This window comes from Panthera uncia, chromosome E3 (assembly GCF_023721935.1).
Source record: "Panthera uncia isolate 11264 chromosome E3, Puncia_PCG_1.0, whole genome shotgun sequence".
Classification (NCBI taxonomy): Eukaryota; Metazoa; Chordata; class Mammalia; order Carnivora; family Felidae; genus Panthera; species Panthera uncia.
The window spans coordinates 25,846,211-25,867,490 of NC_064815.1; the positions used below are offsets into that span (position 1 = coordinate 25,846,211).

Genomic DNA, 21,280 nt, shown 5'->3' on the forward strand with positions numbered 1-21,280 from the left:
CACATCCACCCATGTATCTACCCACCCATCCATCCATCCATCCACTTGCTCATCCACCCATCCATCCACCCACCCACCCATCCATTCACCCACCCCCACCCATCCCTCATTTACTATCTCCCATCTGAGGACACAGATCCTGCTCAGCTATTAAGCACCATGAAAGCAGCTTAATTACCTACAACTAGAGACCACAGTCTAGGTCAGGTCCAGACTGGCACAGAGTAGGTGTTCAGTAAATACTAACTGAATGAAAGAATAAATGAGTAAACCCTGACCTCTGGAAGCTTAGTCTGGAAGGAGAGACTGATATAAAGAGTGTGACATGAGTCAGTGTGACCAGGGTCATCTTCCGGCTGCGAACAGAGTGGTGGAGCAGCTGAGGAGGTGGCCTCTGCCAAGGTGACCCCCACTCAGCTGGCAACACGATCACTCTGGTGGCTCCATCAGCAGGGGCTCCCTGACACAGAGCCTGTCTTCCCAGCTGTCGAGGAGCAGAAGGGCAGTGGGCGAGTCCTGGGGCTCCCTCTGGGTACAGCACATGGGACCTCGAATTCTTGACCTGTGACCCTCTGGTCTCTAGAGGCTCTGGAGCCAACACAGCACTTTCCTCTCTTATTCTAGAGCTCTTTGCCTCCTTGCCCCATGTCAACTCAGTTCATCTGAGTTCAGCCAGTGCTTCCTGGGGCCCCGCCGCGTGCCAGGCTCGGGGAGACCGGAACCTCCGTGTCCTTCTCCGGGAGCAGGGTCTGCCGGTGAACCCTGCAGGGGGACCCCGAGTTCGGGGCAGGGGGGTACTGCCTTGGGGCCTCCGGCAGAGGCAGATGAGAGCCGAGGAGGGCCCACCGCACGCGGGTCCGCGCCGGAAACATCCAAGAGCTCTACTGACGGTTACTGAGAGGATGTTAAAAATAATTATCCACTGAAAATATTAGATTTGCTCTGGATTGTTCATTACATACAATGGCTTAATAGGACTTTTATTGAATAGCTGCAGAGCTCTGGGCCGAAATCAATTTGCCATACACTCGGAGTTTTGATGTATGCTGTTGACTTCCACAACGCAGAGCAATTTGTAATAGCTTTGGCTCACTGTTGTTTTCAAAGCTCCTGCTACATCACAAGCATTTATGTCTGACCACAAAATTACATTTATTCAACAGAAAGCAGCTCCGGGTCTTTAAGAGGTTAACTTCTGGAGTGCTTGGCTGCGGTCCAGCCCCGTCGGAGGGGCGGCCCCGGCGCAGAGGCCCACGCGGTGGCGGCAGCACCGGGCGGGCGGCCGTGATTAATGGACTGCTGAGTGCGCCCCTTTCCACATGCACACGGCTCGCTCCCCTGCTTCCATAGATCACGGGCTTAGCCTCAACGTATCTGACTGAAATTGAATTTGGCTTCTCTCTCAACCGTTCATTTCCTATGTTAGGCAAGGTTATATCCTTTTCTGCATGAGCAGAAGCAAACCAGCTGCAGCTTCGGAGGGGAAAATGTGTTTTCAATTAGGAAGCTGGCCCGAATATCGAACCACAGCCCTACCGCTCCCCTAATTGAGCCGTCACGGAGGGAGCCTCCAGGAAGACACCGTGTGCACCCGGTCTTCGGACCGCGCCGTGAGGTCATTAAAACACTGTCGCCGTCACCACCGTGGCCACAACTACCAACGCACGTGAAAAGGCCTACAAGTCCGACGATGGCCGCGTGGGGTGAGAAACAAGGTCCCCCTGGGGAAAGCGGACAGCCGGCGCCTGCCAGTGTCCTCGGGGGTGCCCGGTCTGCTCCACACTCGCCTGTCCGGGACACGGGGTCCCAACTCACAGACGGCCCTGCCGTCTCCCCGGGGGGAGAAGCAGCCTTGCTGCTCCTGTGGGTCACTCAGGAGCCTGGCAGGGAGCCTGGCACACAGCACTCGAGGAGTACTCAGTAACAGGGGAAGGACGGCTCGGTAAGGCCAGGAAGAGGGTACGAAGTCGAAGAGAAGGAAAAAGCTAGAAGCTCAGGCTGGGACGGCAGGAAGAGGAACGAAGGAGGCAGACGCTCAGGTCTTTAAGGAGGGACATGGTGTTTCTAGGTGAGGAACGGCGGAAGGTTCCAATAGCCGAGGCCGTGACTTTAGGAGAAGGTCAGAGGCGGGAAACCACAGGGGCATGCTCAGGGACGGTAGGCGGACCAGTCTGGCCGGAGCAGAAGCCACGGACCGAAAGCCCGGAAAGACTGCAAGCTGAATCACGGAGCCCCCTCCCCGCCAGTCTCAGGTGCTGGAGCGGGCAGCGCCACAGAGCGTAACCCGGAGAGGAGGCACCCGAGCAGAGAACCCAGCCCAGTGGGCAGCCGCGCGGGAGAACCACGCGTGGACTCTGTCCAATTCCAGCTTCTCGGGCCCTGCCCCGGGCAGCTGAACCAGAACCTCAGGGTGGGAGGAGCCCGGGGAGCAGAATTTCTGGGAACACGTGGGTGATTCTCACGTGGCCCTGTTGGCCCCTCTGAGGACCCGCCTGGGGAACCAGAGTCCGGTCCAACTTTCTGACACAGTCCCGCCCACGGCACTCAGTGCAGCCCTTGCTAAGTGTAGGCATGACGGGGCCCCGAATGGGTAAGAGCTGACCGCCTCCCTGACCTTGGTCCTCTGGCCCTGTTTGAACACTCTTAGCGACAGGAAACTCACTACCTTAGAGGACTGCTCATTCCATTTCTGAGCGGCTCTACGTGCTGACAAATGTCCTCTTCTATTCTGCTGATGACGGTCAACCCAAGGGTTAGTCCGCTGAGTCATACTGGACTTCAGAGCTACGGGGCTTCTTGCCGACCATCTCGCTCACCCGCTCATTTTACAGATGAGCGAAGTCAGGCGGAAGGAGGCCTGAGCTGCCCGAGGTTACGGGAGAGTGAGCGGCAGAGCCCGGGGCCAACTCCCAGGTCCTTCCAAGTCCCTGGGAAATGTTCTTTGGAATAAAGTCCTTGGACGTTCTGGCTTTATTTAGACATGGCCTTTAGATCTAAAAGCTTAAGTATGTAACAGGGCCACAGACACGGGCTACAGAACATCCTCAAAACTCTTAGTTCCTCTTAACGAATTCATAGAATATTTACCCACCGTTAATCCATTTCAGCTACTGGTGGATGGCAAATGGTTCCCAAGGGTGTTCGGGGGCCTCCGAGTGCTCTGGCCTTCCTCCCTCCCTCGTCCCCTCAGCCTTCCGGGCACCGGGAGCGCCGCCCCTGCTCGGCCTGCTCTGCCTCACGCTCCTTCCCCAGCCCCGAGCTCGTCGCCATCTGACATCACTCCTCGTCTTTATTACGCTTCCCTTCCCCGGAACGTGGGCTTCGAGGTAGCAGGGGCCTTGTCAACTGTATCCAGGGTTATATCCTTGGCTCCCGGATGGCCCCGAGCTGTACATACTCAGAGGGTTTCACTGCACGAAAAAATAAACAGGTATCAGAGAGATGGTGTGGAGTTTCACACGGCCCGGCCGCGGCTCTGAGTACTGTCGGTAGGTCACGCACACAGTGGGCCTTCGGGAGGACGGCAAGTTTCAAAAGATGAGTCTGGCCGTCCGTGTGGGCCATGGAGCAGGGGACACAGGCGTGAAGCCCCCGCCTTCAGTTAACCAGGGCCCCCCACTCCTCCCAGGAGTACAGATCAAGTTGTGGCAAAGCGTCTGCACGCGGGGGTATTTACGTACGTGTGAGGCACAGCACGGCGGGCAGAATCCACACAGGAGGGGCTGGTCAGAAGAGGGGGGCCCGGAGGGATACTTGCAAAGCACGTTACGCGGCACCAACGCCCGAGGTCCTTATCAAAGACCGGGGAGGGTGACTGAGATGATGGAGGGCAGGTGCCCCCTCCCTGTTCCCCGAGCAGTATCGGACGGTACCAAGGTGGGTCTCAGCCCTGCCGTGACCACCCGTGCGACTCTGGGTGGGTACTTTTCCTCTCTGGGTGTAGCTTTGCCATCTGAGAAATAAGCATAGTGCTGCCCCCTGGCCCTCACCCATCTAGTGGACACCTACTGCATGCTCGCTAGGGCCAGGCAGTGGGTCTACGAGGCCACGCGGACACAGAAAGTCTGGAGAGAGTGGTGGACACAGACAAACCCACGAAGACAATGAGAAAAGCACTCTGGACAAAGGGACAAGGTGCTACAAGAGGAAGAGTGAGAACACCCTGGTTTGGACAGGCAGGCAGGGACCTCTTGATGGCATGACACCTGAAGAAAGCACCAAAAAGCGAGTAAGACGGGGCTGGGTGGAGGGCAGGACGCAGCCAGGCCAGGCACCCTGAAGGCTGAGGTCGGGGTTCCATGCTTGCCTCAAGGGCAGTGGAGCCACGGAAGGGCAGTGAGCAGGAAGGGACCCGCTCCTGGCTGATGCGTGGAGCTAAGGTGGGGGTGGAGCGGGCAGGGGCCGGAACAGAGACCAGGGGTCTCAGTGGCAAACGATGGCTTTGGACGCGCTGTGGGGAGTAGGGCTGGTAAGATGTGGGCAGACGAGGACGGCGGGAGGAAGGATGGCGAGTGGGGCGGACAGGAGGGAGCAGGTGTCCTAGATTTCCAGCCGAGGCTGCCGAGCGGACCGCGGAGCCCTTGCTGAGAAGGGAAAGGAGGCAGCCGGAGACCCCAGCAGGTATGGGAGCTGGAGACGGGAGGGCTGTGGGCGAAGAGTCCTTTCCGGTGGAATACCTAAGGGGTAATATGCAAGAGGCAGTCTCGTGAGCCTGGAACACAAAGGAGAAGACCGAGTTAGAGACAGACGTGTGAGTTTCCAGCAGACGGGTCCCGGGAGATCGCACAGCACAGGACGCCGTCATTCAGAGGTCTGAATGCAGAGGAGCTGCCCAAGAAGACTAAAAATCAATAGGCAGAGAAGTAGACGGAAAGTCTGGAAGGCATGATATCGTGGGATGTCAAAAGGGAACACATGGAGAGGAGCTGCCGGGAGGCCTGAATGTCCCTGACATGAGAGAGCGTAGGACCACAGGGGTCAAGGGAGAGGGGGCAGACGCCAGACCGGGGTGGGTCCGAGAGTAATGGGCACACGGGGGTGGAGACAGCTCTCTGGAGAAGCCTGGCCAACAAGGCTGGGGGACAGGGGCGCCAGGAGTTGGTTAAGCGTCTGACTCTCGATTTCGGCTCTGGTCGTGATGTCACGGTTTGTGAGCGTTTGAGCCCCGCGTCGGCCTTCGCACCAACAGTGCAGAGCCCGCTTGAGATGCTCCCTCTCTCTGTGCCCCATCCCCACTCGCACTCTCTCTGTCTCTCTCAATATAAATAAACTTTAAAAGAAAATTGAAAGAAAAAAAAAGAAGGCGGCAGCTTGGGGACAAGGGAGGCACTTGCCCACTCACTCTGTCTCAAGATGGAACATACTGGTGCTTACAGAATGCAGATGAGCAGAGACTGAAGACCCAGGACAGGGGTCCCCGCAGGGCTGTGGCTCCTGTGAGGGCAAGAGAGGAGGGTTCCAGAGCCCACGTGGAGGGACCGGTATTTGAGGAAGGGGCAGAGCCTTTCCGGTGCCGTGTAGACGGCGTGAGCACGTGCTTGGAAAGCACTTAGCACACAGCACTTGACTTGCTTGGTGTCCCACAAGCGTCATTGCGAACACCATTCACAACTGTGCTTTCCCCCCTGGCCCTCCCAGGTGCACGGCCTCCCCAGAAGCACCCACTTGCCGGGAGAGGAAAATTTATCATGGACAAAACGCAAAGGGGAGGGAAGATACTTGGTTCCTCCCGTGCAAAACTATAATCACGCAGCCACCGCCTTCTAAGGGCGATTATTTCTTCTGCAAAGAAACAGCTCATGCTTACAAAAGAATACATCGGGTATAATTAACAAAACGAGCACCTGGGAGTAGGGACGCTTCCGTGACCTTTGAAACTTCGCCTGTGCCTCGCTATGATAACCTCTATTCTGAATTTCCTGTTTAACTCTTCCTTTACGGTTTCACTATATCATAAAGGGACACACGTACCCCTAAACAACGTCAGCGCGGTAGTGCGCGTTTTCACGTCGTGAACTTTCTCTTGCTACGCTGTATTCCATTGTATGAATGTACCGTGCTTGACGTAATTCTTTCTACTGCTGATGGAAAGTGGGCTGTGTCTGCTTGCTTACTCATTTCCAACACTCCTGAACTTGCTTCCTGGGGCCCACGTTTCAGCTTATTTAGGACATATTCTTAGGAGTGGAACTGCTGTGTCAAGGTGAACGTGCTTCTTAAGCTTTAGTATCTGATGCCAGACTGGTCTCCAGAATGGCTACACAATTTACACTCCTATCTTGAGTTTTGGAGTTTGGCCAACCTGGCAGATAGGAGGAAGCTGCGATGAAATCATTTGAATTTGCGTTTTTCTGCTCATAAGGCTGGGTATCTTTTCATACACTTAGTGACCGTTCTGATTTTCCCCTCTGAGGATGCCGTTCGTGGCTTTTGTCCCCTTTTCCTATGTCTTTTTCTTATTAACGGGCAAAATTTTAAAATATTTTTTGAATATTAATCCTTTGTTACCTAAGTGTGTGGCAACTGTCTCCTCCGGGTTTGTGACTCGCGGCCAAAGATCCCTCCCCCCTCCCCCCACCCATGACCTATTCAGTCTGGCCCTGGGGAGCACTGTTCATGTCAGAGACATTCGGTCTTTACGTAAGTCTGAATCTTTATTACAAGTTTCCAACAGATACTGTAAAATGTCTTCAGAAAGGTGGAGCATTTTCCTACACAGTTTGTGGGTTCGAGCCCCCCATCCGGCTCTGTGCTGACAGCTCAGAGCCTGGAGCCTGCTTCAGATTCCGTGTCTCCTTCTCTCTCTGCCCCTCCCCCACCTTCTCTCAAAAATAAACAAACATTAAAAAAAAAAAACAAAAAAACTTATGTTAAAATGTTAATGCGGTTAAATGTAACAATTTCTTCCTTTATGGTTTCTTATTTAAGAAATCCTCCCCAACCCAAAGTCATCATTATCTATATTTTCTTCTAAAAGGCTTAAAGTGTTGCCTTAAGTCTTCACCTGTATTTTGTGTTTGCATATGGTGTGAGGTTATGGATCCAATCTCACTTAATTGCAAAAAGGTAACCAATTATTGGGGGAACCATTACTGAGAAATCCACCCTTACCTCACTGATCTACAGTCCCATCTCTGCAATACTCGTGGCTTCTATGGGTGATGTCTGTTCCTGATCTTTTATTTTGTCCCATTACTGTATTTATATTTATCCCTGTGCCCATCACTGTAGCTTTCATCATCATCTGGCAGGGCAAAGCCTCCATTTTGCTCTGCTCTTTTTTAAATGTTTATTGATTTTTGAGAGAGAGAGAGAGAGAAGGAGGGGGCAGGGAGACAGGGAGACAGAGGATCTGAAGCAGGCTCCATGCTGACGGTAGAGTCCGATGCTGGGCTCAAGCTCACAAACCATGAGATCACGACCTGAGCTGAAACATCAGATGCTTAACCGACTGGGCCACCGAGGTGTCCCATCTTGTTCTTATTTAATACGACCTTCACCATTACTGACCGCTTGCTCTTGCTTTATCACTTCTGGAATCAGTTTTTCAAGTTTTCTGAAAAGTACTATTGGAATTTTGATTGGAATGACAATGACTCCCTCTAATCGACTTGAGGGAAATTGATTATCTTTAACAATAGTGGGAATTTCTATCCTTGAATACTTTCTCTCTCTCTCTCTCCATTTAAGTCCTCTTTAATGTCTTTCATGTTAAATAAATGATCTATTTTTCTCCAGGAAGAGTTAGTTCCTATGCATTATTAGCTTTACTTCTAGGTACGCTTTATTTTTTGTTGCTAACTCTAGTTGTGTCGTTTCTCAGTCTGCTGTCCATGTAGAAGTATGTCATTTCTTTTGCATATTGATTTTGTATCTAGCAACCTTGTTTAATAATTGAGGCTCACTTGGAAACTGACAGTTTTGTTCCTTCTCTGACAATACTTGATCTCTTTCTTGCCTACCCTGCTAGCTAAGACTTCCAGGACAATGTTAAACAAAAGCAGTAATAGTACACATTCTTTTCTTGCTCCTGATTTTTAAGGGATTTTTTTTACTATCACAGAACATAATGATCGACATAGGCTTTTAGCAAATACTTTTCCCCAGATTAAAGACGTTCTCCTCTATATCAGTTGGCTGGTAGTTTTGTTTTGTTTTGTTTTGAAATCATGAATGGATGCTGAATTTTATCAAATTCTTTTCCTAGAACTATTATGATAATTTTTTCTTTAATCTGCTAATGACATTAATATACACTAATACATTTTTCTAATGTTAAACCAAACAGCATTCTTGACATACATGGAACTTGACGGATTCCATTTGTGAATACTCTTTTAAGGACTTCTGGATATCTATTCATAAATACGACTGACTTTGGATTTTCTTTTCTTGTACTATTCTTTACCGGTTTGGGTATCAAGGTGACACTAGCTTCGCAAAAAGAGTTAGGGAGTGTTCTTTCTTTTTTTATTTTCTAAAGGAGCCCGTGAAAGATTAGAACGTGTCTGTTTCATGGATGATGGACAGAACACTCCCTAAAAGCACCCATACCTGATGGGAATACTTCTGTAATCGTTACAAGGCTACTCAGGGTTTCTACTTCTTCTTTAATCAGCTTTAGTGCATTCCGGTATTCCGGAAATGTGTCCATGTTGTCTAGGTTTTAAAATGTTATTGGCATGAAATTGACTGTAATATTCCCTCACTATCTTTTTAATCTCTGCTGCAGCTGCAACATTATCCCTATTTCCATTACTAACATTTTCTTTCTTGATTTAGGAAGAAAGGTGGGTTGTCTATTTAGTAGCCTCTTCAAAGAACCAGTTTTGGGGCTGTTTCTCTCTTCGGTCTTTTTATTACTATTATTGTTATTATTATATTTTTATTATTATTTATATTTGTTATTTCCTTCTTCCTGTTTCGAGTTTATTCTGTTGTACTTCTCTAACTTTTTAAGCTAGATGCTGAGCTCACAGAGTTTCAGTCTTTCATTTCCTTTCTGATACAAGCACCTAAGTTATTTCCTAAGAGGATTTTCTTCTCTGAGAACACCTGGCTTAAGCATCCAGCTCCCCGACGGCCAAGAGGAGTAGGCTCTAAGGCCACTCCTTCCCAGCTCAACCTTTTATACCAGGACCCCGGTCAGGGAGCGAAGCACGGAGAGGGGGAGACAAGTTACAAGACTTAGCACTTTCCTAGAGAGTGGGTCACTTTACTGAAGGGACTGTCTAAATTACTAGATTAAGATAAGTCTTAAATTGGATCGACCATCTAGGTTATTCCCCTTCCCCACACTGATCTGTTGGCCAGGCTCGTGAAACACACAAACTTAGGTATAGCAATCAATCAGTCAATCAGTCAGTCAAATTTCAGGGAGTGAAATGTGAAGACTTTGTTATAATAACTCTGAGTGACCATTACGACCCATAGTATTCCCTACTATTCAACCAGCTGTATAAATACAGTTATTTACTAGTTTCTTTTTTCTTTTTTTTTCTTTAAGTTTATTCATTCATTTTGAGAGAGAGAGAGAGAACACACTGGGGAGAGGCAGGGCAGGGCAGAGAGAGAGAGAAGGAGAGAGAATCCCAAGGAGACTCTCTGCTGTCAGTGCAGAGCCCAGTGTGGGGCTCGATCCCACAAACTGAGATCATGACCTGAGCTGAAATCAAGAGTCAGGTGCTTAACTGACTGAGCCACCCAGGCGCCCCTCATTTCTTTTAAAGGTATGTTCCAAGCAGACTTTCTGGCGTACCTTTTTCCTTATTAATACAACACAACCCGACGAGAGGATGGAGGCAAAATGTTTTAAAAACCACCTCCAGAGGAACCTTACTGCTCCCATCATCTATTCTGTAGCCATTGTTGAGAGCCTCAAGACTTTTGAGCTTCTGCTGTGCCCGGTGCTGGGAAACAACGGCCAACAAGCCCAGGCACAGTGGTTGCCCTCACACGTTTTACAGGCTAAAGAGGACGAGGGACAAAGGGACAGGCGGTGCTCAGGCATGACGACAAATGTGTCGAAGCCATGCGCGTGCAATGGGAACACGTGTAGAAGGGGCGTGGCCTATCATTTGGGGCTCAGGGGACACCTTCCTGGAGGAAGGGGCGCCCAAGCTGAAGGAGCCAGGTAAGGAAGCGGTTCTGCCTGTGCCAAGGCCCGGGGGCCGGCGAGGATGCCCCAAACACCAGGGCCTGACAGAAATTCAGAATGGCGTGTATCCAGCGATAGGGGTTAGGAGTGAGAAGAGTCTAGAAAGGCAAGCGGCCGCCCAAGCATGCGGGTCTCCTCCGCCTGGAAGGTGCCTGGATTTACACGGAGGACCACCAGGAAACACTGAAGGGGGTGACGGTCCTCTGGCCAGGCTAACGTCTCTCAGGACAGTCTGACACACCGCGGATACATGAATGTCTAGTTGTCCGAACACTTTATCTCGTTCTTTGGTATTTTTCTTTCGGGGACCTCCACCAGCAAAGTGATCTACACAAATTCGAAGGCAAAGAACGTGTTCTCACCAACACCATATGCTGTTCCAGGGGAAACTCTAGCACTGGGGGATACACTCCAAGAATATATCCAATAAATAAAATTGCGTGCAACGGACACTGACAAAGGATACGAAAGCAATCCTCTGATTAGAGAGGGCAGCTTTGTAGAAACACAGGCCGAATGGATCCTGCTTCATTGGAGCACCAAGGCTTGCTGCCTTCTGGCCTTACTCGTCGGAAAACCGACCCTGTACATGTGGTCCCCGTCTGCAGCTGCCCTCTGCTAGGAGAGTTCTTTCTTCAGAAACAAGTAGCATTTAGCCCTTTCTACTCAAATGAGCTTACTAGAAAGCACAGATTATTTCACATAAACAGAGCAATTAGCAGAGGCTTGGTAAATATTAGCGGTGCTATAAAAATATTTATTTTTCCAATAGCCTTTTAAAAAATAGGCAGATATCGGAGCCTGGAGCCTGTTTCCGATTCTGTGTCTCCCTCTCTCTCTGCCCCTCCCCCGTTCATGCTCTGTCTCTCTCTGTCCCAAAAAAATAAATAATAAAAAAAAAACGTTGAAAAAAAAATAAAATAAAATAAAAAATAGGCAGATAAGAAATCTGGATGTCTCTCAGGCATTTCAAAATTAATATATCCAGAACCACAGCCATTACCCCATTCAGAATGTGGGGCAATCTATAATAAGTGTGTTAAATTCTCTTTAAAAAAATTTTTTTTTAATGTTTATTTTATTTTTGAGTGAGAGAGAGAGAGAGACCATGCGAGCGAGCGCAGGCAGGAGGGGGTAGGGGCAGAGAGAGAGGAAGACACAGAATCCGAAGCAGGCTCCAGGCTCTGAGCTGTCGGCACAGAGCCCGACACGGGGCTCAAACTCACAAACCGTGAGATCATGACCTGAGCTGAAGTTGGATGCTTAACCAACTGAGCCACCCGGGTGACCCAAATGTGTTAAATTCTTAAAAATGACAGGGTGTAGAGGCAGTGTTTTATATTAAAAGAGAGATGTGTGTGTGTGTGTACGTATATATACGTGGATGTATACATATACGTACACACACACACACACACACACGCATATACATATACATACATACACCCACCCATCCCCAAATCCAATGCATGAACCTGACTGAACCCCAGTTCAAGGGCAGGGCAGTTATAAAAGACACTTTGGGAATAACTGGGAGATAGATTTGGGACCAAATATTAAGTATCGTGGCGCGTTACTTTCCCGGGTGAGATACTCAGGGTTACTGTGGTATTACCGGGGAACCTGACTTTTAGGAGACGCAAGCATGGATGTGTTTAGGGGCACAGAGCGGCGCCACCTCAAAAGGGCAGGGGGAGCAAACGTGGCAAAACGGCAGCAGGCGGCGAGGCTGGGTAGAGGGCGTACGCGTGCCCGTCACGCTAGCCTCTCCGCTTTTAGGCGGATTGGAAATTTTTCAGAAAGAAGGAAAAACAAGCAAACACCCCCAAAACGGCACCCTGAGCTGCCGCGGCTGCAGAAATACTAAGCCACCGGGCCTCACGAAAGCCGCTGAACAGGGAAAAGAGGAGATCAGATCAATGTGGGCAGGTGTAAGGTGACGGTCTCGCTCAGAAAACGAGGCTCGGAGACGCAGTTCTGAGGAAAGGCAGTTCGTGTCCTTCCGGCCCTGGGACAGTGACAGCCTCTGAGCCTCGGGGGGCCGAGCGCGGGAGGGCTTCCTGCGGCAGGAGACGGTGAGCAGAGAAGGGCCCTCTGCTGCTTCGGGAAGGGCCCTCCCGAAACCTTCGGCGGTGCCAACGGTGCCCGCTGCTTCCTGCACGGCTCCCCTGCCCTCTGCGGTCACCTGGAGAATCTGCCAAAGGGCAGCCCCCGCCCCCTCCTCCGGAGCCCCGGGCCCAGGACGCCGGCCTCCTTCGCTGCGGGGCCGAGAAGGCCCGCCCTGAACCTGCCGTCTCACTTGCGCAGGTCCGGCCCCCTCCCCACGTTCTCTGGGCACCGGGAAGTGGCCAAAAACTAGAATCCCACGATCCTACCAATCTGGGTTCTCTGGAGGGCTCTGAAAAAGTCTTGTCCCCTCTCCTCAGTATTAGCACTGCTGCCATCGTTCCAACGGGAGAGGCGAAGAGCTGGGAACGGGTAACTCCGCAACCATCCCAAAATTCCCGGTGTTCTCAAATTCGCCGGGACCACACAAAGGGCCACGAAGGAGCCGGAGCGTCACCCACCTCGACCGCTCACGTCTCCAAGGGCTGTCCGCCATCTTGCCAGACGGCGCGCTCCCCGTCTGGAAGGACCCGACAGAGAGCTCTTGCTTCTGCTGAGCCCAAACGGACTCCTCGTGGCTGTTGCCAGCCTCAAGCGAGTGAAGATCCCTCTTCCCTCAGTAGCTGGGCGCGAAGGCACCGGCCTGCCCCACTGCATCCGCCCCCCACACAGGAGGCCTCCCGGCGGCTGCAGCCCCAGGCTAACTCCGGCAACCGGCGAGCCTGAGGATGTGCGGGCTCCCAGGGGCCGCGGTGTGGACAAACTCAGTCCACCGTGGGAAGTGCAAGCGCGCAGGCCGCCTCGCCCCTGGATCCGCCACACCTCCTTCCATTGCGGACACGGCTTCGCTTTCCACGCGGGCTTTAATGGAGGACCCAGTGGAAACATCACACCGGGAAGCACAAAATCCACATGACATGGAGTTAGTGCGGCTGGGAAGGTTCCATCTGGGCAAGCCCCTTCTGTCAATGGCATTTGCTTAATGAGAATGAAAAGAAGGCACGATGAACTACGAAGGGTGGCTCAGGGTATAAAATAAACATAAATGCTTACCTCCCCCTGGAAGCTCTTCAGCAGCGGTGCTACCTGCTTGCGCAAATCCTGGAGCGGGAGGGGCGCGTCAGGAAACAGCCATCGGAGAAGGAAAGAGAAGGGAAACATTCGTTAAGTCCTCCTATCAAAACAGCTTTGAATTCAGTGATGACTGCCATTAGATAAAGCAATGTTGGTCCCTCCCCTGTCCGTTTCCTTCGTTCGGACAACATAAATCACGCCGACTGGCGCTCTGTCGTTTAAATGAACTTCCTCGAGAATACCATCAGATTTTATTTCTACCCCGTCCAGGTTATACGCACCTCGCCCCCCAACGCGCTAGGGACGCAAGGTTTTGCTCGTATCGGTCTGAGGTGACCTGCTTAGCATAAAACAGGAGTTACGGTGTAGATTGGACTGAAAAGGTGTCTGAAAAGGATCTGGGGTCCCCATGTCGCATTTTAGCTGTTGCCTTAGGGCGCTGTCACTCACTAGGAGATACATCTGTTTGGAAGCCATGTCTGACACGGTCAGTGGAAATTTCATCCCAAGCCACCAGTCCACATTTTAAGACGATGGAACAGCCCAGAGGGAAGTCGGTATGAGTCTCCTTGAGAAGATTCTCTTTGAAATGAAATAACTGGCTGAGGCACAACGTAGCGATTATCGTCAACACTACTGTATCGTAAACTTCAAAGCTGCGGGGAGACTAGATCTGAACTGTTCTCAACGCAACAAGGAAATGACAATCACGCGATGTGATAAAGGCTCACACTGTTACAGCAACGACGGGACAAAATACAAACGTGCCGAACCAACACACCGGACGCCTCCGACTCCCACGACGTCGTGTCAATTGTACCGACAAGTCAATGACGTGAGGCACGGACATCTGAGGCGTTCACTGAGCACGACCTACGCGCCAGATCGGATTTAGTAAGTCTGGACCAAAGCCAGGTATCCGCGTACTTCCGGGTTCCGGGCCTTAAGCACATGCCAACGGACACTGACTAGACCGGTGAGGACTGGACATGTGCCAACCAATCCAGAACACAAGAAGAAGGCAAAGCATTCTGTCAGGAGCCCCGGGGGAGGGGGGGGGGGGGGGACGGCGGGAAACACAGAGGAAGGGTCAATTCAGATTAAGGGAGGTGAGGAGTGGTTTCACAGAGGAAGTGGCGTCCGAGCCGGGAAGGCAGGCAGGATCTTTGTAGGTCAGCTGTCAATGTGCCCGTCTGGGCTCTCGCCACCTCTAAACCGCTGAGCCGGGCCGTTGTCGAACCTACAGGCGCTACCAAGCAAAGGAAGGGTCTGGATGTCTGTCCACAGCTCCTAGGTCAGAACCACGTCCGGAAGACGGAAGGCAGAAGGTGGGGGCCCTGATTCCAAATTCTGGCCCCGCCACTCACCATCCACGGGAGCTCTGGATCCCAGTTCGCCTCCCAAAGCTCAGTTTTCTCAGCTCCACATGCTCAAGGGTCACGATGTCCTCCCCGGAGAGGGGCTCAAGTGTAATCCACATGGGTAGTATTGGTCCTGACACACGGCAAGTACTTAATAGTATGAACAACTTTTTATTGTTATGAGTAACATCGCCATTACCATCCAAGGAAAAGGTTTCTAGCAAATTTAAAAAAAGTTATTTATTTATTTATTTTTTAAATTGATTTTATTTACTTTTGAGAGACAGAGTACGAGGAAGAGAGGGGGACACAGAATCCGAAGCAGGCTCCAGCTCCGAGCTGTCAGCACAGAGCCTGACGCGGGGCTCGAACCCACAAATTGCGAGATCGTGACCCGAGCCGAGGTCGGTCGCTTAACCGACTGAGCCACCCGGGCGCCCCTCTAGCAAATTTAGAGTTAATCCTAAATCGATCGGAGTGCACAGAAGACAGCCTTTTCTGGCATCGGGATTTTCAAGCATCACTTGAAGGTGGATGAGGAGGGACTTCACGGACCCCGGAAGGGGTGGGGGCTGAGCGCCCGGCCTCTCCTGCTCTGGGGTGCTGGGATGGTCTAAGTAGCCCGGCCCTGGGCCTGCTCGTCCCACCCCGAGGTGAGCCGTCCTTGTCAGCTGCACGTCTGGCACCTGCTCGCTCTTTCAGCGACTGACTGACAGCGTTTTGTGCTCCTTTAGCCAGGCACCTGAGCCAAAGGACCCTTCGGTCATAAGCTCGAACCCACCTCACTCACTCGCCGAGCCGAGCACTATTAGGGAGCACTATCAGCAAGCACGGCTCCGGGTATTTTGTGCTCCAGTGTCCTCGGTGGTTTTCCTCTGGACCAGGGCCCCTACCCGTCCTGGGTCGCGAGGCCTTCCGAGAATCTGAGGAAAGCGAGCGATGCTTCCCTCAGGGGTACTGTCCGGCAAATCACCCCACCGTGGCCTTCCTAAAGCCTCCCTCCAGAACCCAGGTTGGGACCCTGAGGACCCCTTGCTCCCACCTGAACTGTCACTTAAAGCAACTGAATTTAAAAATTCAGTTCCTCGGTGGCAGGAGCTGCCTTTCAAGTGCTCGGCAGCCACGGGAGGCTGGCGGCCATCGTGCCAGATGCCAGACGCGGAGCACCTCCCTCGCTGCAGAGTCGGCCATGAGACGGGGCTGTACCATCGGCTCTGGGCCAGACACAGCTAACCCACGTTATTCTGGATTGTAACCCCGCCAAGGTATCTGATCAAGAAGTATCCAGTTTCCCTTTTAATTATACGTCTTCCTCTAAGTTGCATTCCTACGGGTGACGCCAGTATTTCCGTGGAGAAGTCCGTGCTTTCGCTCCTCCCCAGGACACGGGCGGAGCGCTCCCGAAGGCCGCCGTCCACGGCGTGCCCCTGCCACAGGCTGGGGGACCTTTCCGCCACCTGCCGAATTCCTCAGCATCCAAAGACCCTGATCCTTTGCAAATGCAGCCCGCTCATGTGGAGGTGGAAATGCATCATCTTCCGTGTTTTTGCGCCAAGTTCGACGACCAAAACCAATCAGACTCTTCACCAGGCTCTTCCTAAATAAATAAGGCCATCCGTGCTAGGCCCGCTATCAGCCCCCAGGGACGCCCACGTCCTGATCCCCGGGACCTGTGGCTCTATTAGGCTACATGGTAAAAGGAACTCTGCAGATGGCAGTTGGGGGCCCTGAGTCTGGGAGACGCGCCTGGATCCCAAGCGAGCCGGAGGCAGGAGGGAGGAAGGAGGGCGAGAGGGCGAGAGCCCGAGAGCGTGTGACGGTGAAAGCGGGGGTCAGAATGACAGGGGTGGACGCCAAGAGGCGCAGGCGGCCCGGGAAGCTGCAGGCGCCTAGAGAATGATTCTCCCTGGAGCTTCTTTTATTTATTTTTTTAATGTTTATTTATTTTTGAGACAGAGAGAGACAGAGCATGAGCAGGGAAGGGGCAGAGAGAGAGGGAGACACAGAATCAGAGGCAGACTCCAGGCTCTGAGCCGTCAGCACAGAGGCCAACGCGGGGCTCGAACTCACGAACCGCGAGATCACGACCTGAGCCGAAGTCCGACGCTTAACCGACTGAGCCACCCAGGCGCCCCTCCCTGGAGCTTCTGAGAGAATACAGCTCTGCCAACACCTGGCTTCAGCCCCGTGGCACCAGTGTTGGCCTTCTGATCCCCGGCACTGTTGGATGAGGAGTTTCTGATGTTTTGAACCAGCAGGTCCGCGGTGCAGCCACAGGAGACCCTACTACGACACTGTCTCACTTAGCCCCTGTCCCTCTCGGGAGGACGCAGCACAGAGGACGAAAAGGGCGAGGAACGAGGGGAGATCACCTCTGGGTCCCGAGCAGGGTCAGGGGTAAAAGCCTATGTTGCGACCGCGAGGAGCGAGCCACGCTTCTTTGGCAGAAACCCGCGACCACGGGTAATGACGCAGAGGTCTGGGGTGGAGGCGGGGAGAGCCCGGGGACTCTGGGCTGGCCCCCTTCCCTCCCCCCGCCTCCCCGAGGCCGGGCCAGGCAGGCAGGACGGGCGCCCGGCACCGCTCTGGTGACAGGCCGCAGACACAGGAGGATGGCAAGAGCGTGTCTGTTGCCGGTTTTCTAAAAAAGCCGACTTCGAGGACGGTGACGGGCTAATGAGGTGCGGCTATAGTCTCTGGTGTTCTCGCCGGGCAGCCCGGCACTAGGGTGCGCATCCCAGAGGGCAAAGGGCTGGCGAACTTTCCCGAGGCGGCACCGGCACGGTTCACGGCACGCAAGCTCCGCTTTCACACGCGCGTGGCGAGTCCCCCTCTCCGAGGCCACAGAGCCACGCGAACCTACTATGTACAAGCAAGATGTAAACAGCTCGAGGACGGGAACTCAGCGTGATGCCCATCTCACGACCACTGCAGGGACAGCCCTTGGCTTTCCAGGGAGCTATGGCTGAGCCCCCGCCCCACCGGCAGGTAGTCGGGGGGCTCTGGGGGCAGGCGGCGGGCCTGCCTTGCCGGTCCGACGGCCAGAGGCACCCGCTGGGCCTCGGACTCTGGAGAGGGGACACCTAAGGCTTTCAACGGGTCTACATCTGGGCCTGCAGAACCAAGGCAGCCAGGCCCCGGTGTCCGTCACAGGATGTGTTTCCTGTCGCTTCCCACTGGGAGTCTGTAAGGGCAGAAGCGATCCCGTTCCTTCCGGACCGAGGGCTGCTTGAGGGCAGGGAATGGGTTGTAGTCCTTCCCACAGTCCCACATCCTGCACCTCCAGCACCCGAGCGGGGCTGGATGATATTTTGCCAGGGAAGTCTACGCGTGGGACGCTTCAAAACTCCAGAGGTTGGGGTGCCTGGGTGGCTTAGTCAGTTAAGAGTCCGACTCTTGATTTTGGCTCGGGTCACGACCTCACAGTTCACGAGATTGCGCCCACGGTCAGTGCAGAGCCTGCTTGGGATTCTCTCCCTCCCTCTCCCCCCCCCCCCGGCCCTGCTCACGTTCGCTCTCTCCAAGTAAATAAATAAATAACAAAACAAAACAAAACAAAGGGTGGACTGAGGAAGCCGGTCACATTCAGGGGTCAGTCCCACTCCCTGGGGGTACAGGGGGAGGGCGGCGGGTGCGGCCCGGCCTGATGCACACGGTGCCCTCTGCAGCCCACGGCCTGGTTGCGGCCCAGAGAGCGGACGTGATGTCAGGTTCCACTTCCAGGAGCACTGATCTCAGTCTCCTGTGTGTACGGCAGGGGCCCGGCACACAGGCGGGACTCGAAAGACACGGGGTGGGTGCAAGTGAGAGAGAGACAGAGAGAGAGAGAGCGAGCGAGCGAGCGAGCGGCTGAACGCCCGTCTGAGCGCATCAAGACCCGGGCGCGTGAGGGGGGCCTGCCGCGGGGCCCGGTCCACAGTCCAGGCCAGCGCCACCACCGCCAAAATCCGGATGCCAACCTCCTAGGTGACTTAGAACTCTCCAAAGCCATGTTGAAAACGCAAAAAGAACCAGATGAAATGAATATCTCCCCAATATTTTCATTTCCTGCCCCATCAATATAGAAGTTATTAACAGAGAACAGATACTTCCGGTACTAAGCTTTTGACATCTGGGGGGCATTTTACGCCTCGGCACATCTCTCTTTGGACCGGCCGCATGTCAAGTGCCACCCCCCCCAACCCCCATCTCATGGAGCAGCCCAGGGCCGATTCACAAATCGGGGGTCTCCTGGGAGAGAGGCTCGGGGCTAGCCAGCTCTCCCTCTCTCAGCCGGTCGGAGGCAGAAGTGAAAGAACAGGAATGAGAGAAGCAGGAGGAGAGCGGGGAGAGCAGAGGTCAGGAGGAGGCGGTTCCAAGAGGGAGAAGGTGCTCGCTTCTATCAAACGGCATCACAGACGTGAGGCTCGCGGAAAGCTCTGGATGTGGCCGCCAGGGAGGTCCCGGGAATGCCGAGCGCCCCCTGAATGGAGTTGGGGGTAGAAGCCAACCTATGAGGGGCTGAGGGGCTGGGGCTCTGAGCTCTCAGGAGAGAGGTGGGAAGGGGTGGGGGGAGCAGGTCTCGGGCAGAGTTGACAACAGTTCTCACTGAGCACGCCCTACGCACCGAGCGCTGCGGCAGGGACCTCAGACGTGCTAGGGTCACCGCTGTCCGCAACAGTCCTGCCGACAGAAGGGACGGACCTCAGGACACCTGAGGCTCAGCAGGGGAGGAGCACTTGTCCGACGTGGCACAGCCAGAAAGGAGGACGTGACCCCAGCTCTCCAAGGCCCGTGCCACGGCGAGATTTTGTACAGGAGTCAATCGCCTTGACCAGGTGTGGGCACAGGGATGACATCTGGGGGCCACCTGGACGGGGATATGGAGTCGGGGACTCATCTGTCACTCGAGTCTTATAATGGGCCCAAACTCTGAGGGGAAATGGTAAAACTGGACGGGGTCAGAGAATGTAAAAGGTGGCGGGGCCGAGGCATCTGGCACCACTGTGGAGGACAGAAGAGGCAGGGAGAGAGGGTGAGGGCACAGAGGCCTTGGTGCAGGGTCCGGATGGTACAAGACCCGGGCACCCTGGAGTCGAACCCACAGAACGGCGCCTCTTACCAGGCTTGCCTCAGTCTACCCCACACCCCGCCGACCCGGGTCTGGGCCTGCCTCACGAAAACACCAGCTGTGAGAAGTAGAGGAGGTGACCGAAGTATTCCTGAGTTCCGGCGCTGCATTCTGGGAAGGCAAAGAGAGCCGAGCCTCCCATCGTGACCGTAAAGGAAGTAAACTCGTCTCCACTGTCCCTGCTGTAAGCAACCCGCTGTAGTCTCGCAATTATTCCTCCGGGAACAGTCCCGTCGCGTGACAGACTTGCTTAAAGAACCTCTTAAGGTGTTAAAGCTGGATGTGTGTGTCAGCACTTACACGTGTACATATGTTTCAACAGCTCTAGAGAGGGGCGCCCGGGTGGCTCAGTCGGTTAAGTGTCCAGCTCCCGATTTTGGCTCAGGTCACCATCTCGCGGTCCGTGAGTTCGAGCCCCGCGTCGGGCTCTGTGCTGACAGCTCAGAGCCTGGAGCCTGTTTCGGATTCTGTGTCTCCCTCTCTCTCTGACCCTCCCCTGTTCATGCTCTGTCTCTCTCTGTCTCAAAAATAAATAAACGTTAAAAAAAAATTAAAAAAAAAAAAAGAAAACCTTAATAATTTAGGGGTACCCACTTAACCCAGTGACAGGCTTTGCAGTGCGGTTTTCAATTCGCTTTGATCCTGTACCATTTATTGAGCAAAAAGCAGCAGACATCTTAACGCACAGAGCGACGTCCTCGAGACTGTTACTATCGATGTCTGTTGGCAAAGCCAGAAAGGCGCATTTCAACCTTCTCTCCCCTGCGTTCATTCCAAATAATAAGCAATGTTTATCGAGAGACGCTTCTAGGCGGGAAGGATTTCCGTTGTTCTCCACACCACGGATTCGCAGCTCATGTTTTAGATCGGAAAGCTGAATGGTGCAATGCGACTGAGGAAACTTTCTGGGTCATGACGATCCTTGGAGAAAATCGTTCTGATTTAAAAGCCCCAAACAAAACGAAACAAGACCACCACGTGGCACTCAGCGGCCCCACTTGTGAGCTACAAGTGGAAGACGTCCCAAAACGCAGCGTGTGGCGCTGGCTTTCTGCCCATTCAGGGCACTTGGATAGTTTCTGGAAGGCTCTGTTCCCACTTCGGGGCCTGGGATTTGCTCTACCGTTCCCAGGGCCGGGCTTATCACAGAATCTCGTACCACAGATTCGGCACTGGTGGCCACCAAGGTCTACCTCTGTGTCCAGGAAAAGAATGGTGCCCAGGACACGGCTGTTTAGGCTTTGAAGGACAAGCAGGTGAACGGGGACAGCCTGGCTGTCGCGGCTGAACGAAAAGAGGCTGTGAATCACAGACACATCTTCCGTCATAAAACGGTGTCTATTTTCAAAATATCGTATGGTCCTGATTTCTCAGGATGTTTTACTCAATTGCACAATGTCCCTTTCGCTTCGGCTCCGCGGTGTTAACTCACGTGTACTTCTGCGAAATGACACCGTAACACTCACAGCTGTC

General features: G+C 53.3%; 1 protein-coding gene across 3 annotated transcripts in view; it reads right to left on the reverse strand.

Moving 5' to 3' along the window:
- Positions 1-21,280, reverse strand: part of CUX1 (cut like homeobox 1) — a 365,928-nt gene that overhangs the window by 186,215 nt on the left and 158,433 nt on the right. For all 3 annotated transcript variants that reach the window (XM_049638797.1, XM_049638796.1, XM_049638798.1), the window contains exon 3: positions 13,316-13,363. In XM_049638797.1, coding sequence (XP_049494754.1) covers positions 13,316-13,363 — 48 coding nt within the window. The remainder of the gene's footprint in view (positions 1-13,315; positions 13,364-21,280) is intronic.